Raw genomic sequence first — 25745 nt, 5'->3', positions numbered from 1 at the left:
CCCCCCCCCCCCCCCCCCCCCACACACACACACACACACACACACACACACAGAGAGAGAGAGAGCGAGAGAGAGGGAGAGACTTGCCGGCTACATCTCAAACATCTGCCAGGCTTTTTCCTCCAGGCTAGCACACAGAGACACACGCACAACGACCACACAGAGAGAGATACATAGAGTGTCACATTATATCCTTGACCTATCAGATATAGCAGGAGCAGGACTGAACACACATATTGAGAGAGAGAGAAACACACACACACGAGAGAGAGAGATTCTTACAAGAAAACCATGCATCATTGTTCAGCTCTATTTCCTTGGCTGATCAGTAGCTGAAAGTGGGCAACTTGCTCCATACTCAGTGTATAATTTACAATACAAGAAGCTAAAACAATGATTAAGAAAATGTAAACATGTTACATTCAAATTACAAAGCTTAAACATGCAGAGTTTAAATTGTTGATGTTCGATTTTGTTATACGACTCATGATCACATAATGTGACTTCAATGTCCAACAAAAAAGGATTCTGAAAAATGAGTCAAATAATCCATGAGGTACAGGAGTTAACGCGAGGGCAGAGAATTACCCCCAAAATGTTTTTTTTTTAACCTAAAATTAGTAAGAGACAATATAAAATGTTTCAAGAAAATGACTACACATTTGTACAGAGCATAAATAATAACCTACACTCATGGTAAGAAAATAGTAGGCTAGCATTCAATCATATACACTAAAATCTTAATTAGAAAAACATTTTAGCGGTCGGTCCATATGAAGAGAGACCTTTTGTTATTTGTATGTGTGCATTTTATTTACATTTGCACATTTTATTTTAACAGTTGGATCACATACATTTATGCTCTAACTAAATCCATATTAAACAATTCCAATAGCAGTGTGTTTTCATTAAAATCATTTTACAGTTTTCTCTGAAAATATCAATATTGACATGTCCCACATAACATAACACAACTTTTTAACTCACTTAACCCCAAGATTTTCACAGGTTTTCACCATCATTGTAAAGCATTGGTTCATTTGTTGCTTTGGGAAAGTAGTTCCTGGAGATCTTTACTTTGATTAGAGATTCATTTACATTTGACCCTCAGGTTTATGGCCAACCCTGTAATGTTAACTTAACTCTCATTTCAATATGGTAAAACTACTACTTTTTAAATGATTTAAAAAAAAACTGTGCATGTCGAGGATAAAATGTCAACCCAGTTACCAATAGAAAGATAGGCTCGAAATGTTGTTTTTTTATTAACCCCTTCCTGTTGCACACAACAAGCTTCCTTTCCCCCGGTCACAAGGGGAGTTTTATTTAACCTTTAATATGTATTCGTCAAACCTGTGACTTCTATAGTCATTTTTCTTCATTTAATATTGAGATGGCAAAACATGTTTGTTAATAAAGTTGAACATGTGCTCTTCATGACTAGGACTGTTCCGGTGACAGTATTACCGCCACACCGGCAGTCACGAGTCATTAACGCAATCAAATTCTTCAAACTTTTCCCCCCGAGACAGGTGCATGATAATGGTCCATACTAAATCAAAAAACTCATTTCACACATACAGTACCAGTCAAAAGTTTGGACACACCTACTCAGTTGAAGGTTTTTCTTTATTTTTACTATTTTCTACATTGTAGAATAATAGTCAAGACATCAAAACTATGAACTAACGCATATGGAATCATGTAGTAACCAAAAAAATTGTTGAACAAATACAAATATTTTATATTTGAGATTCTTTGAAGTAGCCACCTTTTGCCTTGATGACAGCTTTGCACACTCTTGGCATTCTCTCAACCAGCTTTGTGAGGTAGTCACCGGGAATGCATTTCAATTAACAGGTATGCCTTGTTGTAAGTTCATTTGTGGAATTTCTTTCCTTCTTAATGCATTTGAGCCAATCAGTTGTGTTGTGACAAGGTAGGGGTGGTATACAGAAGATAGCCCTATTTGGTAAAAGACCAAGTCCATATTATGGCTTAAATAAGCAAAAAGAAACGACAGTCCGTCATTACTTTAAGACATCAAGTCATTTCTTCAAGAACGTCCTTCAAGTGCAGTCGCAAAAACCATCAAGCACTATGATGAAAATGGCTTTCAAGAGGACCACCACAGGAAACGAAGACCCAGAGTTACAACTGCTGCAGAGGATAACTTCATTAGAGTTAACTGCACCTCAGAAATTGCAGACCAAATAAATGCTTCAAGTAACAGACATCTCAATATCAACTGTTCAAAGGAGACTGTGTATCAGGCGTTCATGGTCAAATTTCTGCAAAGAAATCACTACTAAAGGACACCAATAAGAAGAAAACTTGCTTGGACCGGTGGACATTAGACTGGTGGAAATCTGTCCTTTGGTCTGACGAGTCCAAATTTGAGATTTTTGGTTACAACCGCCGTGACTTTGTAAAACGCAGAGTAGGTGAACAGATTATCTCTGCATGTGTGGTTCCCAACGTGAAGCACGGAGGAGGTGGTGTGATGGTGCTTTGCTGGTGACACTGTTAGTGACTTATTTAGAATTCAAGGCTCACTTAACCAGCATGGCTACCGCAGCATTCTGCAGCGATACGCCATCCCATCTAGGTTGCGCTTATTGGGACTATCAATTGTTTTTCAACAGGACAATGACCCAACACACCTTCAGGCTGTGTAAGGGCTATTTGACCAAGAAGGAGAGTGATGGAGTGATGCATCAGATGACCTGGCCTCCACAATCACCCGACCTCAACTCAATTGCTGTGGTAGCAATTTGCTTACCGCCCCAATAGATCCACAGTTGATGCAATCACCACCACACTGCCCTGTCCCATCTGGACAAGAGGAATACATATGTAAGAATGCTGTTAATTGACTACAGCTCAGCATTCAACACCATAGTACCCTCCAAGCTCATAATCAAGGTTGAGGCCCTGGGTCTGAATCTCGCCCTGTGCAACTGGGTCCTGGACTTCCTGACGGGTCGCCCCCAGGTGGTGAAGGTAGGAAACAACACCTCTTCGTTGATCCTCAACACTGGGGCCCCACAAGGGTGCGTGCTCAGTCCCCTCCTGTACACCCATGACTGCGTGACCAAGCACACCTCCAACTCAATCATCAAGTTTGCAGATGACACAACAGTAGTAGGCTTGATTACCAAGCAACTGCACCGCCTACAACCGCAAAGCTCTCCAGAAGGTGGTGTGGTCTGACCAACGCATTACCGGGGTCAAACTTCCCACCCTCCTGGACACCTACAGCACTCGATGCCATAGGAAGGCCAAAAAGCTCATCAAGAACATCAACCACCCGAGCCACTGCCTGTTAACCCGGCTTTCATCCAGAAGTCGAGGTCAGTACAAATGCATCAAAGCTGGAACCGAGAGACTGAAAAACAGCTTCTATCAAGGCCATCAGACTGCTAAACAGCCATCACTAGCACATCATAGGCAGCTGCCTATAGACAGATTAGGAATCACTGGCCACTTTTAGAAATTGATCACTAGCCACTTTAATAAATGTTGCGTATCTAGAGTTACTCATCTCAGATGTATAAACTTCACTCCACACTATTCTACAGTATCTTAGGCACGTTTAAATTGTGTTTACATGCATCACCCATTTCATATGTATATACTGTATTGCATTCTATACTGCACCACTGACTGTTAACAGCCATCTCCAGCACATCAGGGGCTGTTGCCTATATACCTAGATTAGGAATCACTGGCCACTTCAAGGAAATGAAACAGTAGCCACTTTAATAATGTCTCCGTATCTTCCATTATTCATCTCATCTGTGTAAACTGTACTCTATACTCTACGGTATCTCTGTACTCTACGGTATCTTAGTCACTTTAATTGTGTGTAAATATTGCATCATCCATCTCATATGTATATACTGTACTCTATACTGTGCCACTGTATCTTAGTCCAATGGCGCTCTGACATATACATATATATTCCTAATCCATTCCTTAGATGTACGTGTATATTTTGTGAAACTGTTAGATATTACTTGTTAGAATTTACTGCACCGTCGGAGGTATAAGCACCAGCATTTCGCTACCTGCAATAACATCTGCTAAACACGTGTATGTGATCAATAAAATTTGATTCGATTTGAATGTAGATGGTTTGGGATGAGTTGGACCGCAGAGTGTAGGAAAAGCATCCAACAAGTGCTTAGCATATGTGGGAAATCATTCAAGAATGTTGGAAAAGCATTCCAGGTGAAGCTGGTTGAGAGAATACCAAGAGTATGCAAAGCTGTCATCAAGGCAAAGAGTGGCTACTTTGAAGAATCTCAAATATAACATATATTTTGATTTGTTTAACACTTTTTTGATTACTACCTGATTCCATGTGTGTTAGTTCATAGTTTTGATGTCTTGACTATTATTCTACAATGTATAAAATAGTACAAATCAAGAAAAATCATTGAATAAGTAGGTGTGTCCAAACTTTTGACTAGTACTGTTTATTATTCAGTATATGTAAAGACAACATTAAACTAAGAGTCTGATGAGGTGACAATTTTAGCCTTTTACTTGTGAATTATGTATTATCACCTGTGAATGATGCCCAGCGGATGCAGTATTGCAAGGAACAGCACATCTTTTTTTTGTGACTTTTTCAAATCATAGTCACACACCTCATGTAGCCTGATAAAGTTTGTTTCACATCTAAAGTGGCCAAAAAACTAAATAACAATCCGCTTTACAACCAGTGTAGAGCCTAACCGGCATACATAGGCGACGCGTGAGTTTAAAGTTAGGTTTAGATCATTTTCACCATAAAAATGGACCTTTATAATGAAGCATTACATGCGTAATGGCATTTGCGTTCACTTCTGAGAATGGTGTTTTCCTGCTAATTGATTGCATTTTTTATTTATTTTTTACATCTGTGCTTATAGTGTGTGCGCATTGCTGCACTTATAACGTGAAGTAATAGCTTAATAGTTTATAAAAATGTAAGCCAAACGATCAGCCTCATTTACTTTAAAAGTTTTTTTGATGCTATTGGTTGTATTCAATTGGGATCTATCGCATCCCACAACTGTCCCAGACTATGTATGGAATACTTATTTATCGCACAGAATAGGTCAACTTTTGTACTATGGGGATAGTAGATTGACATAGGCTAGTGCTTTTGCTGTTCGTTGGACCTACTCATCTTGTTGGCTGACGAAAAGTGAACGTAGACAGTTCTTTTGCATCTTCAATATGCGCCTCGGAATTGGATAAGAAGGAAGCACACAGTTGCGTACCGGATGTGTCTGTCTTCAATTGTAGCCTACTTCAGATGCCTTTGAGAAGGACCCGATGACGTGACAGGCATTGGCTAATAACAATTGAGATATCTGAGAGAGCTATGTGAGTGAGAGGTGCTTCAGAGAACGGTAATTGGCAGCTGGGAGATAGGAATCATAATTATTATATTCAAAAACGCATGGATTTGTTTAGGGAGCATTACGGCCACACAAGGGGGATGCCGCTGGGAAATTTGAGGCCTGGTGAGAATATTATCAAGTCCTCGTCAAATTCTGAATGAGAGACTGATGAAGTGTGTGCAGCAACTTTTTAAAAATCATCACTAGAGTCGCATCATGCAGCCTTAGAATGTTTTAAAATCAAAACATATAGCCCAACATTTATATCACAACTACATTTGCAGAAATAACTAAATTCAGCATATAGGAGGACCTGTTTCTTTGTTAAACAATCAACACAGAATAGCCACATGTGCGTACTCCCTCGCAAATCGTTTGGGGAAAATATCCTTTCTATTTTATGTTCAATTGTATTGTTCATACTTAAAATAACGGCACGGAATTCTTAGCAAATCTTGTCTGCTAAATGAACTCGTGTAGCCCACAGCCATACGGCATAGCCAAACGTAAGGACAACTCAGAGTATGCTATTCTGTTCTCCTGAAATAGACTACATTTTCTTAATATCATGTTTCTTTAGAGCTGTCTAAAATAAATAATAAATTTATTGTGATGGTATATGCTATATTAAATTGAATTTTTTATGTAGATGTTCCAAAGGTTTGCATCAGTGGCTTGCAGACTATGTGTGGAAGCCAGGAGATGCTCAACATGTTTATGTTAATTAACGGTCAATTACCGTAAGACCGGCAATTATTTTCTAGACATTTACCAGCTGACAAAATGTAATGACCGCCACAGTCCTATTCATGACAGAATGTTAACATTTGGTGAATTTATTTATTCATTTTTAAATTACACTTCCTAAAAATGCACTCTATTTGTAGAATGACACAAACATAATTTGTTTTCAGCAGCTGTAGCCCTCCTACTGGTCTATCTTACAGAAATAAACTAGAAAAACACGTTTTTTTGAGGCTTTGATCTGCAGGTTACACCTGGTAACACCACAATTGAGAGACATGTCCTTGTAGCTTGAGGGCAATTCCACATTAACAGTGTCATGCTTAAGAGAGATTTTTCACTTTAAAATGTTTTGTCTAACTAAAATCAATGATTGCAAAGTTAAACAAACCATTACTCTATGCACAAGGACTAAAACTCTTCCAAAAACCTATTTACTTTTAGAATGGTGCGGATGCAAAGTTTCGTCACAGAATGACGGCTTGTGCTGCCATTCTGTTACCAAATTTGCATCTGCAATGCTCTTAAAGTAAATGTGTTTTTGTAAAATGTTCAGTGGAAAATGTTCAAAGTAGTCCTTGTGCGTAGTATTGTATGGTTTAACTTAACTAATCATTGGTTTTTGTTTGACATACATTTTAAAAGTGAAACATCTGTCTCAGCGTCACTCTGTTACCATGGAATTGCCCTTAGTTAACATTAAATGCCTACAATACCATTTAATTGTAATAGAGACATCCAAAATGCATACAAAGAATGTGTCAAATTTGTGTTAAGGCCTAAGATGATCCACCCCACAAAATTAAATGATTCAATCTTGGAACAGACTAATTAAACCTGGAATAATCTGAGTGGTCTAATGTTACATTTATTCAATTGTATTGTTACTTAATGATAGGCAAATTAAAGAGATCAATAAACAGAATAATTAGTAGGGGTTGCACACTAATCACCAGCATAACATTTCAAGTCATTTCAAGACCAGTTCTTCCTATTTGTGACAATAGAATAATTACTCATATGTAACCATCTGCATTGACTAATTATGGCTGTTGATACAGTTTATACAAAAAGTAGGTGTAGCCTACAAGTCTTTTTAATTAGGTGGATTTCGCTGATTCTGCTTGAAGCACACTAAACTACCTCACTGTAAAATCAACGAGGAATATCACAATTAGGCTGTCAGCCCACCCCAGTCAATGTGACAATGGTTTCACATAATAGAGCCGTTCACTTCAATGTTGTCCTTGCACTTTATTTGGGTTGGGGAGTCAGAGCGTTAAAAATGGGCAACCACTTTGCCAACATCACCGTGGATATAGCCTCAGCTTCTGCTTTAATTTGAGAAATTAGGCTACATGGGTGTTTGGGAAAGTGGAATTATGGTTAATTTCACAATTGAAAATAAATGATAGAGGCGACATACCATTAATTGACTTGCTCCGGTCAGTGTACTCAAATCCATTTGTCCTCTTCTCAATCTCCATTCTCCTACCGCTAAATAGATCTTCGTCTTGGTTTCGACAGTTGTTCTCTGGAAATTACGAAATGTTTCTTTATGTTTTCATCCAGGTCGCTAATTACAGAAGAACCACTTCTTGCCTCTGCCAGTTCATAGGAAAAAACTTTTGCGCCACTCTCGTGCTACAAAACACACCTTGACGTTTTCATGAATCACGTGACGAAACACTATTTGGCGTCTGAATTCTGGGATTTGTAGGATTCAATCATTGTGGGGTTGTATTAGGACAGTCTAAAATCATTAGTCTAAAATGTCTGAAATAACCTACTAGTTCATCCATTGTATTTCAAACAATGTAATATTTAGTAGTGTCTGTGATAGGCCTAACGACAAAATACAGTAATATAGCTACACTGTGTTGACCTGCTTCTCACCTCTGAAAAGCAAAATGATCATGACATGATAATGCCCTGTTTGTAATATGGAACTGATTTCCATATTAGGTAAAGGGTTTGTGGAAGGAGGATGACTCTCTCTCTCTGATATCTGTAGAGTGTATATACACTAAACAAAAACATAAACGCAACATGTAAAGTATTGGTCCCATGTTTCGTTTATATTCTTGTTTAGTGCATAAATACTGTATCTACAGATATCAGAGAGAGAGAGAGAGAGAAAGAGATCCTCCTTCCACAAACCCTTTACCTAATATGGAAAGAGTGTGCAAAGCTGTCATCAAGGCAAAGGGTGGCTACTTTGAAGAATCTAAAATCTAAAATGTATTTTGATTTGTTTAACACTTTTTTGGTTATGACACGATACCATATGTGTTATTTCATAGTGTTGTTTTCTTCACTATTATTCTACAATGTAGAAAATAGTACAAATAAAGAAAAACCCTTGAATGAGTAACTGTGTCCAAACGTTTGACTGGTGCAGTAAATACAGGGTTGGGGAGTAACGGATTACATGTAAGGGATTACAAAGAAACGACCTGTAATCCGTTACATTACTAGCAAAAATACTGTAATCAGATTACAGATACTTTTGAAAAACCATCTGATTACTTTGAGGATTACTTTTATATTCAGAAAGAATGTTTACGAAAAAATATATTTGACACTTCTGTTTTCTCAGTGTCATCCAAATCAGCATTGAAAAAATGTGAAAATGTACATTTGTTCCCCTGAGCGAGTCTGACCACAAGTCAGAGACCACTACAATGACACACCAAATGGGTTTGATGGATCGCGGGAAAAATATTATAGGAATGGGCTTTTGTAGACTACAGTCCAAGCTATGTCTTCCAATGATGCGACTGCTGCCGGCATCCAAAGATGATGTAACTTGAATAAACGCTTGGAGGTAAGGATGACAGCAGTGGTGTAGTCTACAGCGATACGGACATCACTTATTATTGATATCTACAAAGCGGATTGACGTGAATCACACTGCTACTCTCTCATTTAGCTATTTGCGATTTACCGATTGTGGTTGTTGTGGATGGCTGTTCACAAATCTAAATGTGTGATATTTAAACCAAATAATGGTTGAATTCAAGAAGTTTAAGCTGCTTATCAAACACTGTTTTTGAAACCAGTGGACATTCAGTGACAAATGCACTCTTACGACAGCTCATAGTGCGGGACCCAGCCTATGGAATAAAAGTGGGGGTTTTATTGCTCAATCTAATTCATGCTGATAAAAATGTTTTTATCCTTTGGCTTAATGGACACATGCTCAAACTCGTACAGTTTTTAAAGACTTAAAAGAACAATATGTAGTTGCTACATCCATTTTGGACTTATAAATGATAAATATAAAGATATAATAGAATCGTATTATTATGTGGTAGAAAGCGATCGGTTAGAAGAAGCCTACATAACCAAACCATTAAGTAAAATATAACATCCCAATGTATGGCCAGCTATGTAAACTTTAACATTGATTTATCCTGCAATAAATGTCATTCAATTGGTAACAAACATGCTTTGTCTTCTTCTAATTCCTCTTAAGGGGAAAGTAATCTAAAAGTAACGGCTTACATTTAGAAAGTAACTCACCCAACCCTGTAGAATATCTTTTTTTTTTTAACTGGGTGGTTCGAGCCCTGAATGCTGACTGGCTGATAGCCGAGGTATATCAGACCATATACCACAGGAATGACAAAACATGTATTTTTACTGCTCTAATTACATTGGTGGCCAGTTTATAATAGCAATAAGGCACCTCGGGGGTTTGCGGTATATGGCCAATATACCACCGATAAGGGCTGTATCCAGGCACTCTGTGTTGCGTCGTGCTTAAGAACAGCCCGTAGCCATGGTATATTGGCCACATACCACACCCCCTCATGCCTTATTGCTTATATATATTATATGCAGCCTGCAGGATCGACAGCATAAATGCTCATCAAATCAAATATTATTTGTCACATGCGCTGAAAACAACAGTGAAATGCTTATTTACAAGCCCTTAACCAACAATGCAGTTTTAAGAAAAATAAGTGTTAAGAAAGTATTTACTCAAATAAACTAAAGTAAAAAATAAATGAATAAAAAATAATTAAAGAGCAACAATAAAATAACAATAGCGAGGCTATATACAGGTGGTACAGAGTCAATGTGCTGGGGCACAGGTTAGTCCAGGTAATATGTACATGTATATGTTTTTATTTAACTAGGCAAGTCATGTTTTATTTGACCTTTTTACCTTAACTAGTCAGTTAAGAACACATTTTTATTTTCAATGACGGCCTAGGAACTGCCTTGTTCAGGGGCAGAACGACATATTTTTACCTTGTCAGCTCGGGGATTTGATCCAACCTTTCTGTTACTAGTCCAACGGTTTAACCACTAGGCTACCTGCCGCCCCAATAAAGCTAGATGTAGGCTAGATGTCCCAGGTACAGTGATGCCAGAGACATCAAAACCAAGTGAGAAATTCCTTACTGTGTTGTCCAACCTAGGAGATATGCGGAGACGGCTCATTTGAATGTAGCACACTTCACATCCAGGCATAACCTGACTGTGGTCAACTCAGGGCTAGTACATTTCCCCCCATTCCCCTGTATATTGCTGCCCTCTGGTGATGTCATTACATACTTGTTTTAGTTTAGTCCGGGAGAATAAAAATAAGGAAGATATTATCTGTAACAATCCACCAAAGGACCATTGAAAATGCAGGGTTTCTAATTCTACCCACAGTATGAATGTACAACTTTGTCGTGGGCTTATCCTGCCACCCACCCTCACATGTGAAATTCATGGGACTTTGCTGGAACATTGTCAGATATCTAGAAAAAATAAATACATGTTGAATTCTATTTTGCTTCTTTGTAATGTGTTATGCTGACATTTTACATGACATTTTAGTCATTTAGCAAACACCTATCCAGAGCACTGTACAATCCGTACCTTCAACTAAGGTAGGTAAAACAACCACTTATCACAATCATTTTTTGATAGGCCTACTACTATCATAAGCATTTTTTTGAAATAGTTTTTGCATTCATAATTGGCACTGGCTTTCAAATTATGAACAGTACCATAAAAGTCTGAAATGAAACAAATCAACAGAAACTGTCACGTTCTGACCTTAGTTATTTTATTATGTCTTTGTTTTAGTATGGGTCAGGGCGTGAGTTGGGTGGGTTGTCTATGTTCCCTTTTCTATGTTTTGGGATTTCTGTGTTTGGCCTAGTATGGTTCTCAATCAGAGGCAGCTGTTTATCGTTGTCCCTGATTGAGAACCATATTTAGGTAGCCTGGTTTCACTTTTGAGTGGTGGGTGATTATTTTCCGTGTTTGTTACCACACGGGACCGTTTCGTTTGTGTCACTTTGTTATTTTGTCTTATTAAAATGGACACTTACCACGCTGAAAATTGGTCCGACATCTCTTACTCCTCGTCAGAGGACGACGACGAACGTTACAGAAACACTCTCACTTTCCTCCTATGCTGTCTTCAGAGGTAGTACCTCTAAAACATTAGCTAGATTAGAAATTAATACATTAATTTTCCCAGACAGAACTTCCATTTTCACAATCCTAGGATTTGGGAGAAATAATCTCTAATCTATCTAGACTACAGAGAACTTAATCTGTGACAGTCAACCCTCTGAGATTCATTTATCGGCAGGTAGCATAGCAGTTAAGAGTTTTGGCCCAGTAACCAAAAAGTTGCTGTTCGAATCCCTGAGCCGACTGGGTGAAACATCTGTTGTCCCCTTGAGCAAGGCACTTAACCTGAATTGCTTCTGTAAATCGCTCTCGATAAGAGCATCTGCTGAATGACTAACATTTTTAAATGTATAATTGATTCGCAGAATACGGCAATGTATTCTGGTATGTTTCTTTTGTCGCACTGCTTTGTTTTATCTTGGCCAGGTCGCAGTTGTAAATGAGAACTTGTTCTCAACTGGCCTACCTGGTTAAATAAAGGTTAAATAAAAATGGTAAAGCATCACTCTGACAGGGGGAGGAGAGAGAAAGAGAGTTTGACAGTCAATCAATGAAGCTCTTTGATGTTCAATAGATATGAGTCTAGGTTGGCAAGTAAAATAATGTTATATACGTACTACCAGCATCCTATAAAGGATTTGGGAAACGCACCCCACAATAATGAGTACCCTTTCCAATGACAGACAGACAATCATTCAGTGAGGTTACTTCCAAGAAATGGATGTGAGCCTCTGTGTGAGCTTCTCCAGCTCAACCTCACTCTTCTTCTGCTCAGTGATCTCCTGTTCCAAACACTCCATGAAGGCTTCAACTGCGTTCTCCTGGGCTACAACCAGCTCCTTCACCTCAAAGTGTACGTCTTCTCTCAATTTTACAAATTGACTGACCTTCATGTCTTAAAGTAATGACGGACTACCGTTTCTCTTTGTTTGTTTGAGATGTTCTTGCCATAATATTGACTTGGTCTTTACCAAATAGGGCTATCTTCTGTATACCACCCTACATTGTCACAACATAACTGATTGGCTCAAAAGCATTAAGAAAATTAAGAAATTAATCAAATGCATTAAGAAAATTAACTTTTAACAAGGCACACCTGTTAATTGAAATACATTCCAGGTGACTACCTCATGAAGCTGGTTGAGAGAATGCCAAGAGTCTGCATAGAGGCATTTTTGCATCAAGGCAAAAGGTGGCTACTTTGAAGAATCTCAAATATAAAATATTTGTATTTGTTCAACTATTTTTTTGGGTTACTACATGATTCCATATGTGTTAGTTCATAGTTTTGATGTCTTCACTATTATTATACAATGTAGAAAATAGTAAAATAAAGAAAAACACTTGAATGAGTAGGTGTTCTAAAACTTTTAACCGGTATATATATATATATATATATATATATATATATATATATATATATATATATATATATATATATATCACTCTGCATTGTTGAGAAGGGCCTGTAAGTAAGCATTTCACTGTTAGTCCACACCTGTTGATTACGAAGCATGTGACAAATAACATTATTTGATTTGATACGATACAGGACTCTTATTCTGAAATATTCCCAAAAATCAGACCTGGAAGTACTTAGTCATTCTGGCCTACTTCACACCAGTTTTTGTAACTAGCTAGCTATAGCAACTCTTGAGCAGCACAGAAATCAATAACTTCTCCCACTATTTTTTCCCCCAAAATGTCTAAACTACAGCTACTTAATGAGGTTCTCGATGAAAAATTAGCTGCAGTTCCCATGGAGATATCCGTAGTAGTTAAAACAACGATAGCAGAGTACCAGGGAGAAATCTCCCGTTTGAAGCGGGCGGTTGCACGTCTACGAAGACTGCTGGATTTGGTTTTCAAACCAGAGATAAAATTGCAAAGATTAGCAGGTTTGTGACGACGTGTCTCTGTTTGACATGCATTTACAGTGTAGCCCAATATTAATCATTAAATGTTGAGGCTTTGATTAGTACATTAGCATATACTGACGAGTAACAATACACGATGTGGGGGAAACGCAAGCAGTATGGCTAGCTAACTACATAACGTTAGCTAGCAAGCATGTACAATTACTTTAATTACAATTTAATAGCATACCAATTTCACGACGAAATATTCAAAGAAAATATGGCCATTGTCCATTAAATGCATTTTAAAAAAGTGTTCTATTTGCCATTTTGTCTTAAATAGTCTTTAATCCGTTTTTGAAAAGGTATTATTTTACTGGGACTCGTGTGTTCAGTCCGATAAATCAGTCAAGTAATCCTATTTCTTCCATTTCGGCATTTATTTTGTGGATGGGCTCCTGAGCTAAGACACTGCATCTCGGTGCAAGGGGTGTCACTACAGACTCTGGTTCGATCCCATAGCGTGGCGCACAATTGGCCCAGCGTCGTCCAGGTTAGGGTTTGTCCGGGGTAGGCCGTCATTGTAAATAAGAATGTTCTTAACTAACTTAACTAGTTCAATAAATGCAAATACATTTGATTCTTTCTCCAGACCTCCAGCAGCTCACTCTCACCGAAAAGGTTATTCCTGAGCAGAGTCACTGTGAGCAGGAATGGAGCCCTGGTCTGGGGCCGGTGGAGTCGGATACCGAAGAATCAATGTGGGACTCTTTCAACATCATAACTGTGGAGAACCAAACAGAATCTGATGGCGAGAGCCACAACAGAGAATCTGAATCAACCAGTGACTATGAGCCCCCCTCTGAAGTAAGTCCAGACAGTGACAACAGTGAAAATGGAAACGTGGATGGAGTGGAGAGTAGAATACCACTGTCAGGATTAAAGCCTCTCAAATCAAAGAGAGGAAGAGGACGGCCAAGGAAAGGAACCAGTGAGTTGCCTGATCTGAAATGTGACGTGTGCGGGAAATGCTTTACAGCAGCACGTAGTCTGAAAAGGCATCAGCTAAATCTGCACACTGAAGGGAGACTAACAGGACAGCCAAAGAAAAAAAACTGTGAGTTTCCTGATCTGAAATGTGATGTGTGTGGAAAATGCTTTGAGAAAGCACGTAATCTGCAACGGCATCGGCAATATCGGCACAGTGAGGAGAGACGACACATGTGCGACACTTGTGGGAAATGTTTCATCCGGAAGGACCATATGACCCAGCACATGAAGCTTCACACAGAGGAGAAAAAACACTGCTGCACTGAATGTGGCAAATGTTTCCTTCACAAGTCCATCCTGAAAAATCATATGGGTACTCATACAGGGGAGGCTTTTAAATGTGATGTGTGTGGAAAATGCATGACGACTGCAGGTGGTCTGAAAGTGCATCAGAAAAATCACACTGAGAAATCGCATCAGTGCAAAGAATGTGACAAAGCCTACACCTTTAAGGGAGACCTGATAAAGCATGTGAGGATTCACACTGGGGAGAAACCATTTCAATGCAAAGAATGTGGCAAATGCTTCAGTGACAAGGGAAGCCTTCCAAAGCATATGATGACTCACACAGAGGAGAAACCACATCGCTGTAACGAATGTGGCAAATGCTTCAGTCTGAAGGGAAGCCTGACGGCGCATATGAAGATTCATACAGGGGAGGGAGTTCAATGTCATTTGTGTGGAACTCACTTGAAGTTAAAATCAAGTCTAAAAAGACATCTGCGAACTCATAGAAGGAATAGCCCTAATGAATGAGAACACGTACAAATGTTTTGGAAAGATCCAAGCTGAATATTAATTATAATTGTTATTTCTGTGGAATGGAGAAGGAGACCATTTTTCATAAATATTTTACCTGTATTTATAGTGTAATGTTTTGGATTGACAAACAGAACATGTACAATTGAATGGCTTTGATAATTACTTATTTCAGAAATGAGTGATAAGAATTTAGTATATTTAATTCAACTGCTAATAATTATAGGTCAAATTCATATTTTCTAAATAATTGGTCTGATTTAACTAATATGGCACTATTTTAAATACAATTAAAAACAAAGGCACTATTATTAATCAATATGATTTGTTTGGGGAGGACTCCTGGCAATGTAAAAAGTTTGTTTTTGTATGTGACTATTCCTCTTTCGCTAAAATTATATATATATATATATATATATATATATAAATAAAAAAAGAGGCAAGGCCCCCACTTGTGTCATGTCACATCATACCTGAACCACCTATTGAGATTAGCTTTTTTAAAGTAAATCGGGTTAAATGAGGTGAAAGGGAGACTGGAGGACTTTAAGCAGATTTCCCAATATTAATGGACAAAACATTTGCACAACCACCTTGGGTGTAGAATGGACCCCACTTTTACTGCGACACAATTACCAGAAATGTGTGTATAGTCCCCCCCAAAAAATCACAATAGCTTAAAAATAAATACATTCAATTATTTAGATGATAACTAGTATTAAATATATCAACAATAGTGCATATTTTCCCCCTGACTATTTGTTTACAAGGTAAACAGGACAGGACTCTTATTCTGGAGGATTCCAAAATGGTCTCTTGGGAAGTCCCTTTCTGTTAGGGAACACCTACTCTGGGAAGTGTTTTTTTCCCTCACCTTTATTTAACCAGATAGGCCAGTTGAGAGAGAACAAGTTCTCATGTACAACTGTGACCTGGCCAAGATAAAGCAGTGTGACAAAAACAACAACACAGAGTTACACATGGGATAAACAAATTTACAGTCAATAACACAATAGAAAAATCTATATACAGTTTGTGCAAATGTAGTAAGATTAGGAAGGTAAGGCAATAACTAGGCCATATGGTGAAATAATTACAATTTAGCATTGACACGAGTGATAGATGTGCAGAAGATGAATGTGCATGTAGAGATACTGGGGTGCAAAAGAGCAAGAAGATAAATAATATGGGGATGAGGTAGTTTGGTGGGCTATTTACAGATGGGCTGTGTACAGGTGCAATGATCGGTAAGCACTGACAGCTGATGCTTAAAGTTAGTGAGGGAGATATAAGGCTTCAGTTATGTTTGCAATTCGTTCCATTCATTGGCAGTAGAGAACTGGAAGGAAAGGCGGCCAAAGGAGGAGTTGGCTTTGGCGATGACCAGTGAAATATACCTGCTGGAGCGTGTGTTACGGGTGGGTGCTGCTATGGTGACCAGTGAGCTGAGATAAGGCGGGACTTTACCTAGCAAAGACTTCCATGACCTGGAGCTAGTGGGGTTTGGCGACGAATATGAAGCGAGGTCCAGCCAATGAGAGAGCATGGGTAGGTGGGTAGTATATGGGGCTTTAGTGACAAAACGGATGGCACTGTGATAGACTACATCCAATTTGCTGAATAGTGTTGGAGGCTATTTTGTAAATGACATTGCCGAAGTCAAGGATCGGTAGGATAGTCGTGTGCATGTACAATAACTCAATTTGCCTTTGCACTCCTAAACAGCACGATTTTCTAAAACTTTTGCAAAGGGTAAAGTCTACAAAACTTAGTCCACACTGTTCATAACATATTCTAGTTTTGGGAACAGAAAACGGTATTGAGATCAAATGTTTAATTGAAAATTTGCCAAAGGCTGGCTAAAATCCATCTCCCACTGCCTACCAGTGGGCTTCCTCACATATTTGGTAGTGAGTGGTAACGCTAACCGAATGCTTCACATTAATACATCCAGTGAAATATCTGTCTCATTGTTCTATCTGTGGTATAGTATTCGAACACAACTTATGGCTCTGGCACTGACCATTCCCAGAATGCATCGTTATTCTTGCCAGAAGCACAGATAGAACAATGAGACACACACACACCCATAAATTGAGGTGGAAACTGAGCTGCACTTCCTAACTGCCAAATGTATGACCATATTAGAGAGACATATTTCCCTCAGACTACAAACTCACAAAGAATTCGAAAACAAATACAATTTTGATAGACTCCCATGCCTATTGGGTGAAATGCCAGTGTGCAATCACATCAGCAATATTTGTGACCTGTTGCTACAAGAAAAGGGCAACCAGTGAAGAACAAACACCATTGTAAATACAACCCATATTTATTTATTTTCCCTTTTGTACTTTTAACTATTTGCACATCGCTACAACACTGTATATTGACATGACATTTGAAATGTCTTTATTCTTTTAGAACTTGTGTGTGTAATATTTACTGTAAATGTTTTGTTTATCTATTTCACTTGCTTTGGCAAAGTAAACATATGTTTCCCTGCCAATAAAGCTCTTAGAATTGCATCTGCTTGGTGTTTCCACTCACTACCAAATATGGTAGTGAGAGGAAGCCCAGTGAACAGCAGTGGAAGAAGATGGATTCTGCATGTTCTCAACGATGAAACATTTGATCTCAAGTCTTCTGTTCCCAAAACTGAAATATGCCATGAACAGAGTCTTGAAGACTTTACCCTTTGCCAAAGTTGTAAAAAAATTGCGTTGTTTCGAAAGAGTGCAAAGGCTAATTACGTTATTGCACAAGCGCACTTCAGAGTAGGCGTTCTGTAATGGAAATATACAGATGATGCTAGAACAGGCCAATAGGATCTCACTAGCTCGTGCTTGGCTCTGCCCACTATGACTAATTTGTTCCCATTGGGAACGACAGGCTGTGGTCTATCTTGAATTAGTTATAAAAAAATCTTTGCAATAAGTATTTTAAGAAATTAAGAGATGGTGAACCTAAACTCGATTCGTATTAACGCCCATTTGCCCGAATTCAAAACAACTGGGATATTTTAAAAATACGAGGTCAAATCATGACGTCAGTGATCTTCAGATCGGAGCCTTAAAAGAGGCCCGAGTTCCCTGGTTAGAATTCCAAGTTGGATGACCTTTCAAATCGATTTTTCCCAGTTGTTTTGAATGCTCGGAAGTGTGAGATTTCAGACTTCTCAATTGTTTTGAATCTAATCTCATTTTTCTATCTGTGACTATACCCTGGCTTTTTACAAGGGTTTTCGTGATGAATCATTTAGCAACCGCGTGACACACCATGACAACGTGATGCTGGGCAGGCGTTATACATTCCTCCATTTATTAACCACTGAGATTACTATCCTTATTTCTTGGGGAGAGGCATGAAGCAAGACGATGGATGGTGGTTGGAAGAGCGCGCTTGTTTGAAAATGGAAAAGTGTTGCGGTAGCTTTTGATAAAGAAGAACATCAAGATGAAGCAGCTGCTTTATAAGTGGGATACACTGTTAAATGCTACATCCAGAGGGGTTTGTGCTGATTGTACAGAGATTGTGACAGCCGGTTAAATGGCATCCCTTGAGAAGGCAAGAACAAGACGTGTCAGGAGAAGTGCAGTATTATCATAAGGAGACGTATACTTGGAATACGAAGGAGGAATGGAGGGAAAAAGCGAGGCAGAGGAGGTCTGAGGGAGAAAGAGGGTGAGCTTGAGTCGGTTAAAAATGGTGGAAAAAAGGGAGATGGTTTGTTAAAGAAGGATGGTAGAAAGTAGCAGAGTGAGCTGAAGACAGGAGGGGAAATGGAAGTGAATGAGGTCGAAGTATTGGTGGTGGTAGGTGTGAAGTTCTCTGAGCCCGAGGCTTGCACTGAGGGTCAGGATAAATGTGTCTGACAGTAGGAGTGACGTTTTTGGAAAAAGTGGACCCTTGCCTTTTGGCTGATCCATTTGTGGTTGCAGGGTGGCTAAAAACAGAGTTGGGTGCTGTGGAATCGGTGAGGGTAACCAGAAGTGGTCGTAATAATTGTTTGTGTTTCTGTTGGTCAGAGGGAGATGGCGCTGCACGTTAAACGAATGGGAGGGAGCAAGAAATGTGAATTATTTTGCTCTCAAGAAAAAGGGTACCATTGAAAGGAGTGATTTACTGTAGCAGTAAATGTAAAAGTTGACCAACTGAAAAGGAAGATTCCTGGTATTTGTGATGCTCGTCGTTTGGTGCTACACACAGGGTGGCGTGACTGGTGAAACAGTCTGTTCTTTTGAGTTTTTTTTGCCCGACAGTGATGTTAGGATATATACGTTATCCTGTACAAGCTTTTGTGCTGAATACATTACGTTGTTACAGCTTATGGGCATGTGGCAGCAGTGTGTAGGAGAGAGGTTCCTAGGTGTGCAGAAAGGCATGAGACAAAGGAATGTGTATGTAACAGTACAAATTTAGACCGTCCCCTCGCCCATACCCGGGCGCGAACTAGGGACCTTCTGCACACATCAACAGTCACCCTCGAAGCATCGTTACCCATCGCTCCACAAAAGCCGCGGCCCTTGCAGAGCAAGGGGAACTACTACTTCAAGGTCTCAGAGCAAGTGACGTCACTGATTGAATCGCTATTTAGCGCCCACGCTAACTAAGCTAGCCGTTTCACATCCGTTACATGTAGCATTGGGGAAAGTAGTGGTATGTGTTAATTGTAGGGGTGCCCATGGGACTGGGGATCAGAAAAGTCCCATGCGAGTGAGGCCGGTTGAGGTTTCCAGGGTTAGAGTAGTGCAGAAGTTGTCATATGCTGAGACAGTGAAGAAAGTAGAGTAAGATGGGTCAAGGGGGAGGGATCCTGAGAGGAGTGGTGTGAGTAGTAGATCTGTACCAGTACAGAGGGATAGGCCAATAAGTGATATATTTCGGTAAGATTGGATTTTTTGCATTTATAGCAATGGTTATCAACTGTACTGCAGGGATAGAATGTAAGTCTCCGAAAATGTAGGTTTTGGTGGCAGATGCAGAGAAGTATTTGGGTGTGCAAGACTTGACATCAGACGAATTACAGGGTGTGTTAAGCAGTGGTGCCCATCCTTTCAGGTTGTTGGCCTAAGGTAGGACTAAATAGATTTAGAAATAGTGGAGTAGAATGGTGTTATTTTTATATTTTTCTGAGTGTAGTGTTAATGGTAGGGTCTGTATTTATTTATTAAAAAATTCAAGCAAAGTATAAGGGAGTTGTACTCCAGTCTAGTAGATGGCGGTAATGCAACATTTATTGGATACCAACCGCCGTTAAACGTCATCGAAGAATCCTAGTTTCTTCAAAAATGTCTGTTATTGCCTGCTTCACAGCGGTATCACACAAAAGATGCTAGCTATTTTATTTTATTTGAACGTTACGTGAATGAGTCTGAGGGCAAAATGTCAACTTACAATATGTTCCAGTCAGAAACAACATCGATTATGGCTTTTGTCGTCGAGACTGTAATGAAAGAAATTAGCCATCTTTCAAACGCGCAACACTCGGACGCTAACGACTGCAGTAAACCGGAGAGAGAGGTGAGCACTGACAAATACTCTTCTGAGCAGCGTGATGGCGGGTGCGTAGTGACTACAGTTAACGTCGAACAAAAGTTTTAGATAATTAGCTTTCTCAATTGTTTAGTTAGGTAACGTCACTACTGCTATACCTTATGCCGCGTTCTTGTCCTAGTCGGAACTAGGAAACTCGGACATTTCCGACTTGATAACTGGTTGAACGAGGCACGTGTAACTTAAACCAGTTGCAAGTCTAATTTCCGAGTCTCCCATTTCCGACTAGGACGTGAACGCGGCATTAGCTCTCGAAAACTAGGGTGAAGGCAGAATGCCGCCTCGTTTTCAGGCATTAGCTTCGCCCACCACTACATGTGAACAATCCTGACGCGCTGTTATAACGTTTAGAAACGTCAATAATCGCTTGTAAATATGGCTTTCGAAAAATGACATTTATCTTTAATCAGCGAGAATTAAAAATAAAAAAAAATCCTTAAAATAAAAAATGTACATACTGTAACAGTTTTGCATAGATCTATACAGCTGGGCGCCTACATCCAACGAAACTACACTTCCCGAGTTACGCCTATACAGGTGTTCAAACAATGCTAGATAGTTTATTAGCCTTTTGTCTCACGTAAACAAGCGCTGTAACATGGATATATGGCCATGTGGGAGCATGAACCAAGCCCTATCAAGGTGCTTACCAATTTAACCAGACATCAAGAGACTAGTGTTAATGTTCAGATTGAGCTTTGGGGTCTTTTATACTAGCAATATTTCAATCTGTTCGATTTCGCAGTGTGGATAAAGGTAAAATGTGCATGTCCCATCCCAGCTTTAGCATAGATCTAATTGAGGTGTCTTAATGTAACCATGATTGCATTCGACCCCAGTGCAACTCGGTGTAAACAAGCATAACGGTAGGGACAGCATCTTCTGGCAAGTCCTAAGCTATGTTGCTAACTTGCTAGGTAGCTATAGTTTCACATGTAATGATGTGTAATGATCATGCTGTTAATCAGCTTCTCGATATGCCACACCTGTCAGGTGGATGGATTATCTTGGCAAAGGAGAAATGCTCACAGATTTGTGCACAATTTCTGGAATATTTTATTTCTGCTCATGAAACATGGAATCAACACTATACATGTTGTGTTTTGTATTTCTGTTCAGTGTAGTAGCTAGCTAATCAGTTTACTTTTTAAAATTTCTCTACAGCTTTGCACCATGATGAATCTGGTGATGGGGGAGGCTATTCGTAAAATCTGCCAACTATTCCTAGTGACCTCCTCACGTTTACAAAATGAAAATGGGAAACTGAAAACCAAGGTGGAGCAGATGGAGGAAGATATGAAGACAATAACTGAGAAGGCTGAACATTATAGAATGTCTCTAGCTAAAGTACAGGCACAAGCGGAACCGAAAGGACCCACCCATGTTCTGCACAATGGAATCATCTTTGCAATTAAACCACTTGGTGAGTGTTATAGACCTACAGTCATTACTGTCTATAGCAAATTAGTTAACTTATTTTTTCCCCTATATCTTTGATAGTTTTGTTTATCAACTTACATCACACACATTGTGTGGAAAGAAAGGGAGAAGAGTTGTAAATATTTCAATGTAATATTGCATGTTACTTTTAGATCTCCCAGTGTTGCCTGGAATGACAGCGGGTTCAGCTTTGCCAGGGAATGTCAGTCAGGCGAACCCTGTCACTAACGCAGCATCAGTCCGTGCAGGTAATATCCTCAAGTTGGTGTTCATTTGAATAATTGTTGACAAACCAGGGGTGCATTCAATTTAGTTAAATGTTGTCTATGGTTTAGTTCAATGTTTGTTGGCTGCGTGATGGGTTCTACTTGAACAATATGTTTTCCCTGAATGGTGCATGCGCTTTTCTTAATCAATCTTTTAGTTATGTTTGGTGGGTCAAGTGGGTTTGGCCTGATCAATATGTGGCTGTTTCAAATCGCAAAACTTGTGCTGCAAACAATCACCCTCGGGGCCAACTTAATCACAACATTCTTGGACTGGTCGTTCAGAACATCGCTGTTTCTGTTGAATCAAATGTTGCACCACGTTGTGTCCTGCTGAATGAGCTCCAGCATTCAGCAGGACACTAGGAACCAAAACAGTGAGTGACTACCTGAACTTGTCCAAGAAACACTTGTGTTCGTTTTGTTGCAAAATATTGCCATATATTGGTTGATTTTTATTTGACTAATTAACCAAATTGGTTTTGGACAACTTTGTTTTCTTATGTCCTCTTAACTTGGGCCATAGTTTTACAATGTGTGTCATCATATTCCTTTTTATATTTAGGTCCTGCAAAAGTTTGCAGTAAACCCACAGAGACGTCTTCATTGGAGAATGACTCCTCTCTGGGAGACACAGATGGACTGAATACAGACCCCTCCCCAAGAGACACTGAATCCAACGTTGAGCATATGAGAGCTGCTCTGCCAGGGAGCAACGAGAGAGACGGCCATGAAAGCCAGAAAAACAGCAATACTACTAAAGGGACACGATCCAAAGAAACCAAACGCTTCAAGTGTGATATTTGTGAGAAGACCTTCAGCAAGAAAGAGTTGTTGAGAGTTCACAAGTTAACACATACAAGACCCTTCAAGTGTGATGTGTGTCAGAAGACCTTCACCAGGAAGGGGTTACTGGAAGCTCACAAGCTAAGTCACACAAGACCCTTCAAGTGTGATGTTTGTGACAAGGTCTTCAACCTGAACCGCTTGCTGGTACGTCACAAGCTAATTCACACAGGAGAGAGGCCATTCGCTTGTGGTCAGTGTGGCAAAACATTCAGAATGTCCAAGCAGCTTGAACATCACATGTTGCGTCACAGAGAAAAAACGTTCAGTTGCAAAGTTTGCGACAGTATATTCCCTGCCAAGAAAGATCTGACACAACATCGGCTTGTTCATGCTTTGGAGAGACCGTTCAAGTGCCTGACTTGTGGAAAGGGTTTCACATCAAGGGCCGCGCTTATGGGGCACGAGAGAATCCACACCGGTGAAAAACCACACAGCTGTGCTGAATGTGGGAAGAGTTACAGACTGTCTTATGACCTAAGTATTCATATGCGAAGACATACAGGTGAACGTCCGCACTTATGCTCAGAGTGTGGTAAGAGCTTTATAACTAAATCCAGCCTTGAAAACCACAAGGTAATCCATACAGGGGAGAAGCCATTTAAATGTGAGACCTGTGGAGCTGCTTTTGGCCATAAAGCAAACCTTCAGAGACACCAAGTTCTTCACACAGGGGAGAGACCGTACAAATGTAAAGTGTGTGGGAAAAGCTACCTTCAGTCCACTGACCTAAAAGCTCACATGCACCGTCATGGAGCAACCAAACCATTTATGTGTGACCTATGTGGAAAGACTTTCATTTACAATTACCAAATGAGACAGCACAATATAAAATGGCACACAGCTGAAGGAGAGAACCTTCCTGGGGGAGTTGGAACCTCAACAAAGCCATTCAGTTGTGATGTATGTTTGAACGGCTTCAGCTCCATGCTAACTCTGAAAAAGCATCAAGAAATTCACACAGGACAAAATCAATACTCTTGTTCTGTTTGCGGGAAAACCTTTGCCTATAAAAATACTTTGGACTATCACATGAAACTTCACAGTGGAGAGAAGCCCCATGAATGTAAATACTGTGGAAGAAAATTCATTCTTAAGCAAGCTCTCAAAGGACATGAGCGAACCCATACAGGTGAAAAGCCCTTCAAATGCGGTTATTGTGACAAGACTTTCTCAGTCAACAGCAATCTCAAAAGGCATGAGCGAGTCCACACGGGAGAGAAGCCATTCAAATGTGACGTCTGCGGGAGAGGTTTCAGCCAAGCCAACAACGTCAAAGCCCACATGCAAGTCCACACTGGAGTTAGGCCTTATTATTGCAAGAGATGTGGAAAGGGCTTTTCTGACATAAGACACTACAAAAACCATAGCTGTAATGGTGTGGCAGTGACACGCAATCAGTCTCGTAAACCTTCTGACCGCACTTTCAGAAGTAGGAAAGGAGGTAGAGACAGGAGTGCTTGCCATAATGCTGCTGTGATGTCGACTCAGTGATATATTCTTGATCATTCACAGTGGGGCAACTTCCTGCTTTCAGACATCAGGAACAACATGGATGTATTCAGCAGGGTGAGAAGTTCTCGGGTGAGTTTCTGGAAAGCCTCGTAGGAAATGAGAGGCATATCTGCCGTAATGCTTGGAGATTTTGCTATAAATCTTAGTCAATGTTCATGAGCCCACATTATCATGGAGACGTTGTATATTTCTGACTGTGTTCAATCATTTACAATGTGTTTTTTTTTCTGTTGTGTAAATCCTTAAACACCTAATTTATGTGAAAATATCAGAACTACACATTAATACTTTGTCCATCAGCTACATAGGATCGCTCAATTAGTTGTTCAGGTGATTGTCCTGATTGGGCAAGAATTTTGAAGGAATTCTTGTTTTTAAAGGTCCAATGTTGTTTCTATGTCAATATCATATAATTTCTTGGTAACAATTGAAGTACCTCATTTTGCTTGTTTTCAATTAAAATGGTCAAAAATATATTTTAAAATCACTTTTTAGCTATGAGCAATTTCTAAAGCAAGAATTTTGCTTGGACTGTCAGTGGGCAGGGGAAAACTGTTGTTATTGGCAGAGGTTTGGAACTCTTCCTTATTGGTCTATTAACTCATTTATCACCAGAAACTCCATCCCACCAAAACAGGCTGAAATGTCAGCCGGTCTTTTCAAACAACTCTTACTTTAAAAGGGAATTATCATTCTCACAGTATTATTCCAACTTCATAGTGTGGAAATACTGTACATGACCAAAGGTATGGGCATTAATATGGAGTTGGTCCCCCCCTTTCCTGCTAATCCAGCCTCCCTCCACTCTTCGGGAAGGCTTTCCACTAGATGTTGGAACATTGCTGTGGGGACTAATGCTCTCGTGGCTGAATGGAAGCAAATCAATGCAGCAA

General features: G+C 39.6%; 3 protein-coding genes across 5 annotated transcripts in view; 2 read left to right on the top strand and 1 right to left on the bottom strand.

The window, feature by feature from the left end:
• LOC110523216 (nuclear receptor subfamily 6 group A member 1-A) overlaps window positions 1-7845 on the bottom strand; it is a 189677-nt gene extending 181832 nt beyond the window's left edge. For both annotated transcript variants that reach the window (XM_021601715.2, XM_021601716.2), the window contains exon 1: window positions 7567-7845. In XM_021601715.2, the coding sequence (XP_021457390.1) occupies window positions 7567-7627 (61 nt within the window). In that variant the 5' untranslated portion in view covers window positions 7628-7845. The remainder of the gene's footprint in view (window positions 1-7566) is intronic.
• A 5306-nt stretch (window positions 7846-13151) lies between these two features.
• LOC110523215 (zinc finger protein OZF) lies at window positions 13152-16083 on the top strand. Its single transcript, XM_021601714.2, has 2 exons — window positions 13152-13462; window positions 14073-16083. The coding sequence occupies exons 1-2, from the start codon at window positions 13267-13269 to the stop codon at window positions 15224-15226; spliced, it is 1350 nt and encodes a 449-aa protein (XP_021457389.1). The 5' UTR covers window positions 13152-13266; the 3' UTR covers window positions 15227-16083.
• A 2510-nt stretch (window positions 16084-18593) lies between these two features.
• On the top strand, window positions 18594-25340 carry LOC118964561 (zinc finger protein 708-like). 2 transcript variants are annotated; one of them, XM_036976798.1, is made up of 4 exons: window positions 18594-18913; window positions 21950-22208; window positions 22378-22473; window positions 23057-25340. In XM_036976798.1, exons 2-4 carry the CDS (start codon window positions 21959-21961, stop codon window positions 24829-24831), a joined length of 2121 nt encoding a protein of 706 aa, XP_036832693.1. In that variant the 5' UTR covers window positions 18594-18913; window positions 21950-21958; the 3' UTR covers window positions 24832-25340. The 2 variants fall into 2 exon arrangements, with proteins under 2 accessions (XP_036832693.1, XP_036832692.1); XM_036976797.1 differs by lacking the exon at window positions 18594-18913 and adding an exon at window positions 20034-20752.
• The last annotated feature ends 405 nt before the right edge of the window (window positions 25341-25745 follow it).

Source organism: Oncorhynchus mykiss, chromosome 5, assembly GCF_013265735.2.
Source record: "Oncorhynchus mykiss isolate Arlee chromosome 5, USDA_OmykA_1.1, whole genome shotgun sequence".
Taxonomy (NCBI): Eukaryota; Metazoa; Chordata; class Actinopteri; order Salmoniformes; family Salmonidae; genus Oncorhynchus; species Oncorhynchus mykiss.
The sequence above is the reverse complement of the archived record's forward strand: the minus strand, read 5'-3'. Positions and strand labels throughout refer to the sequence as shown.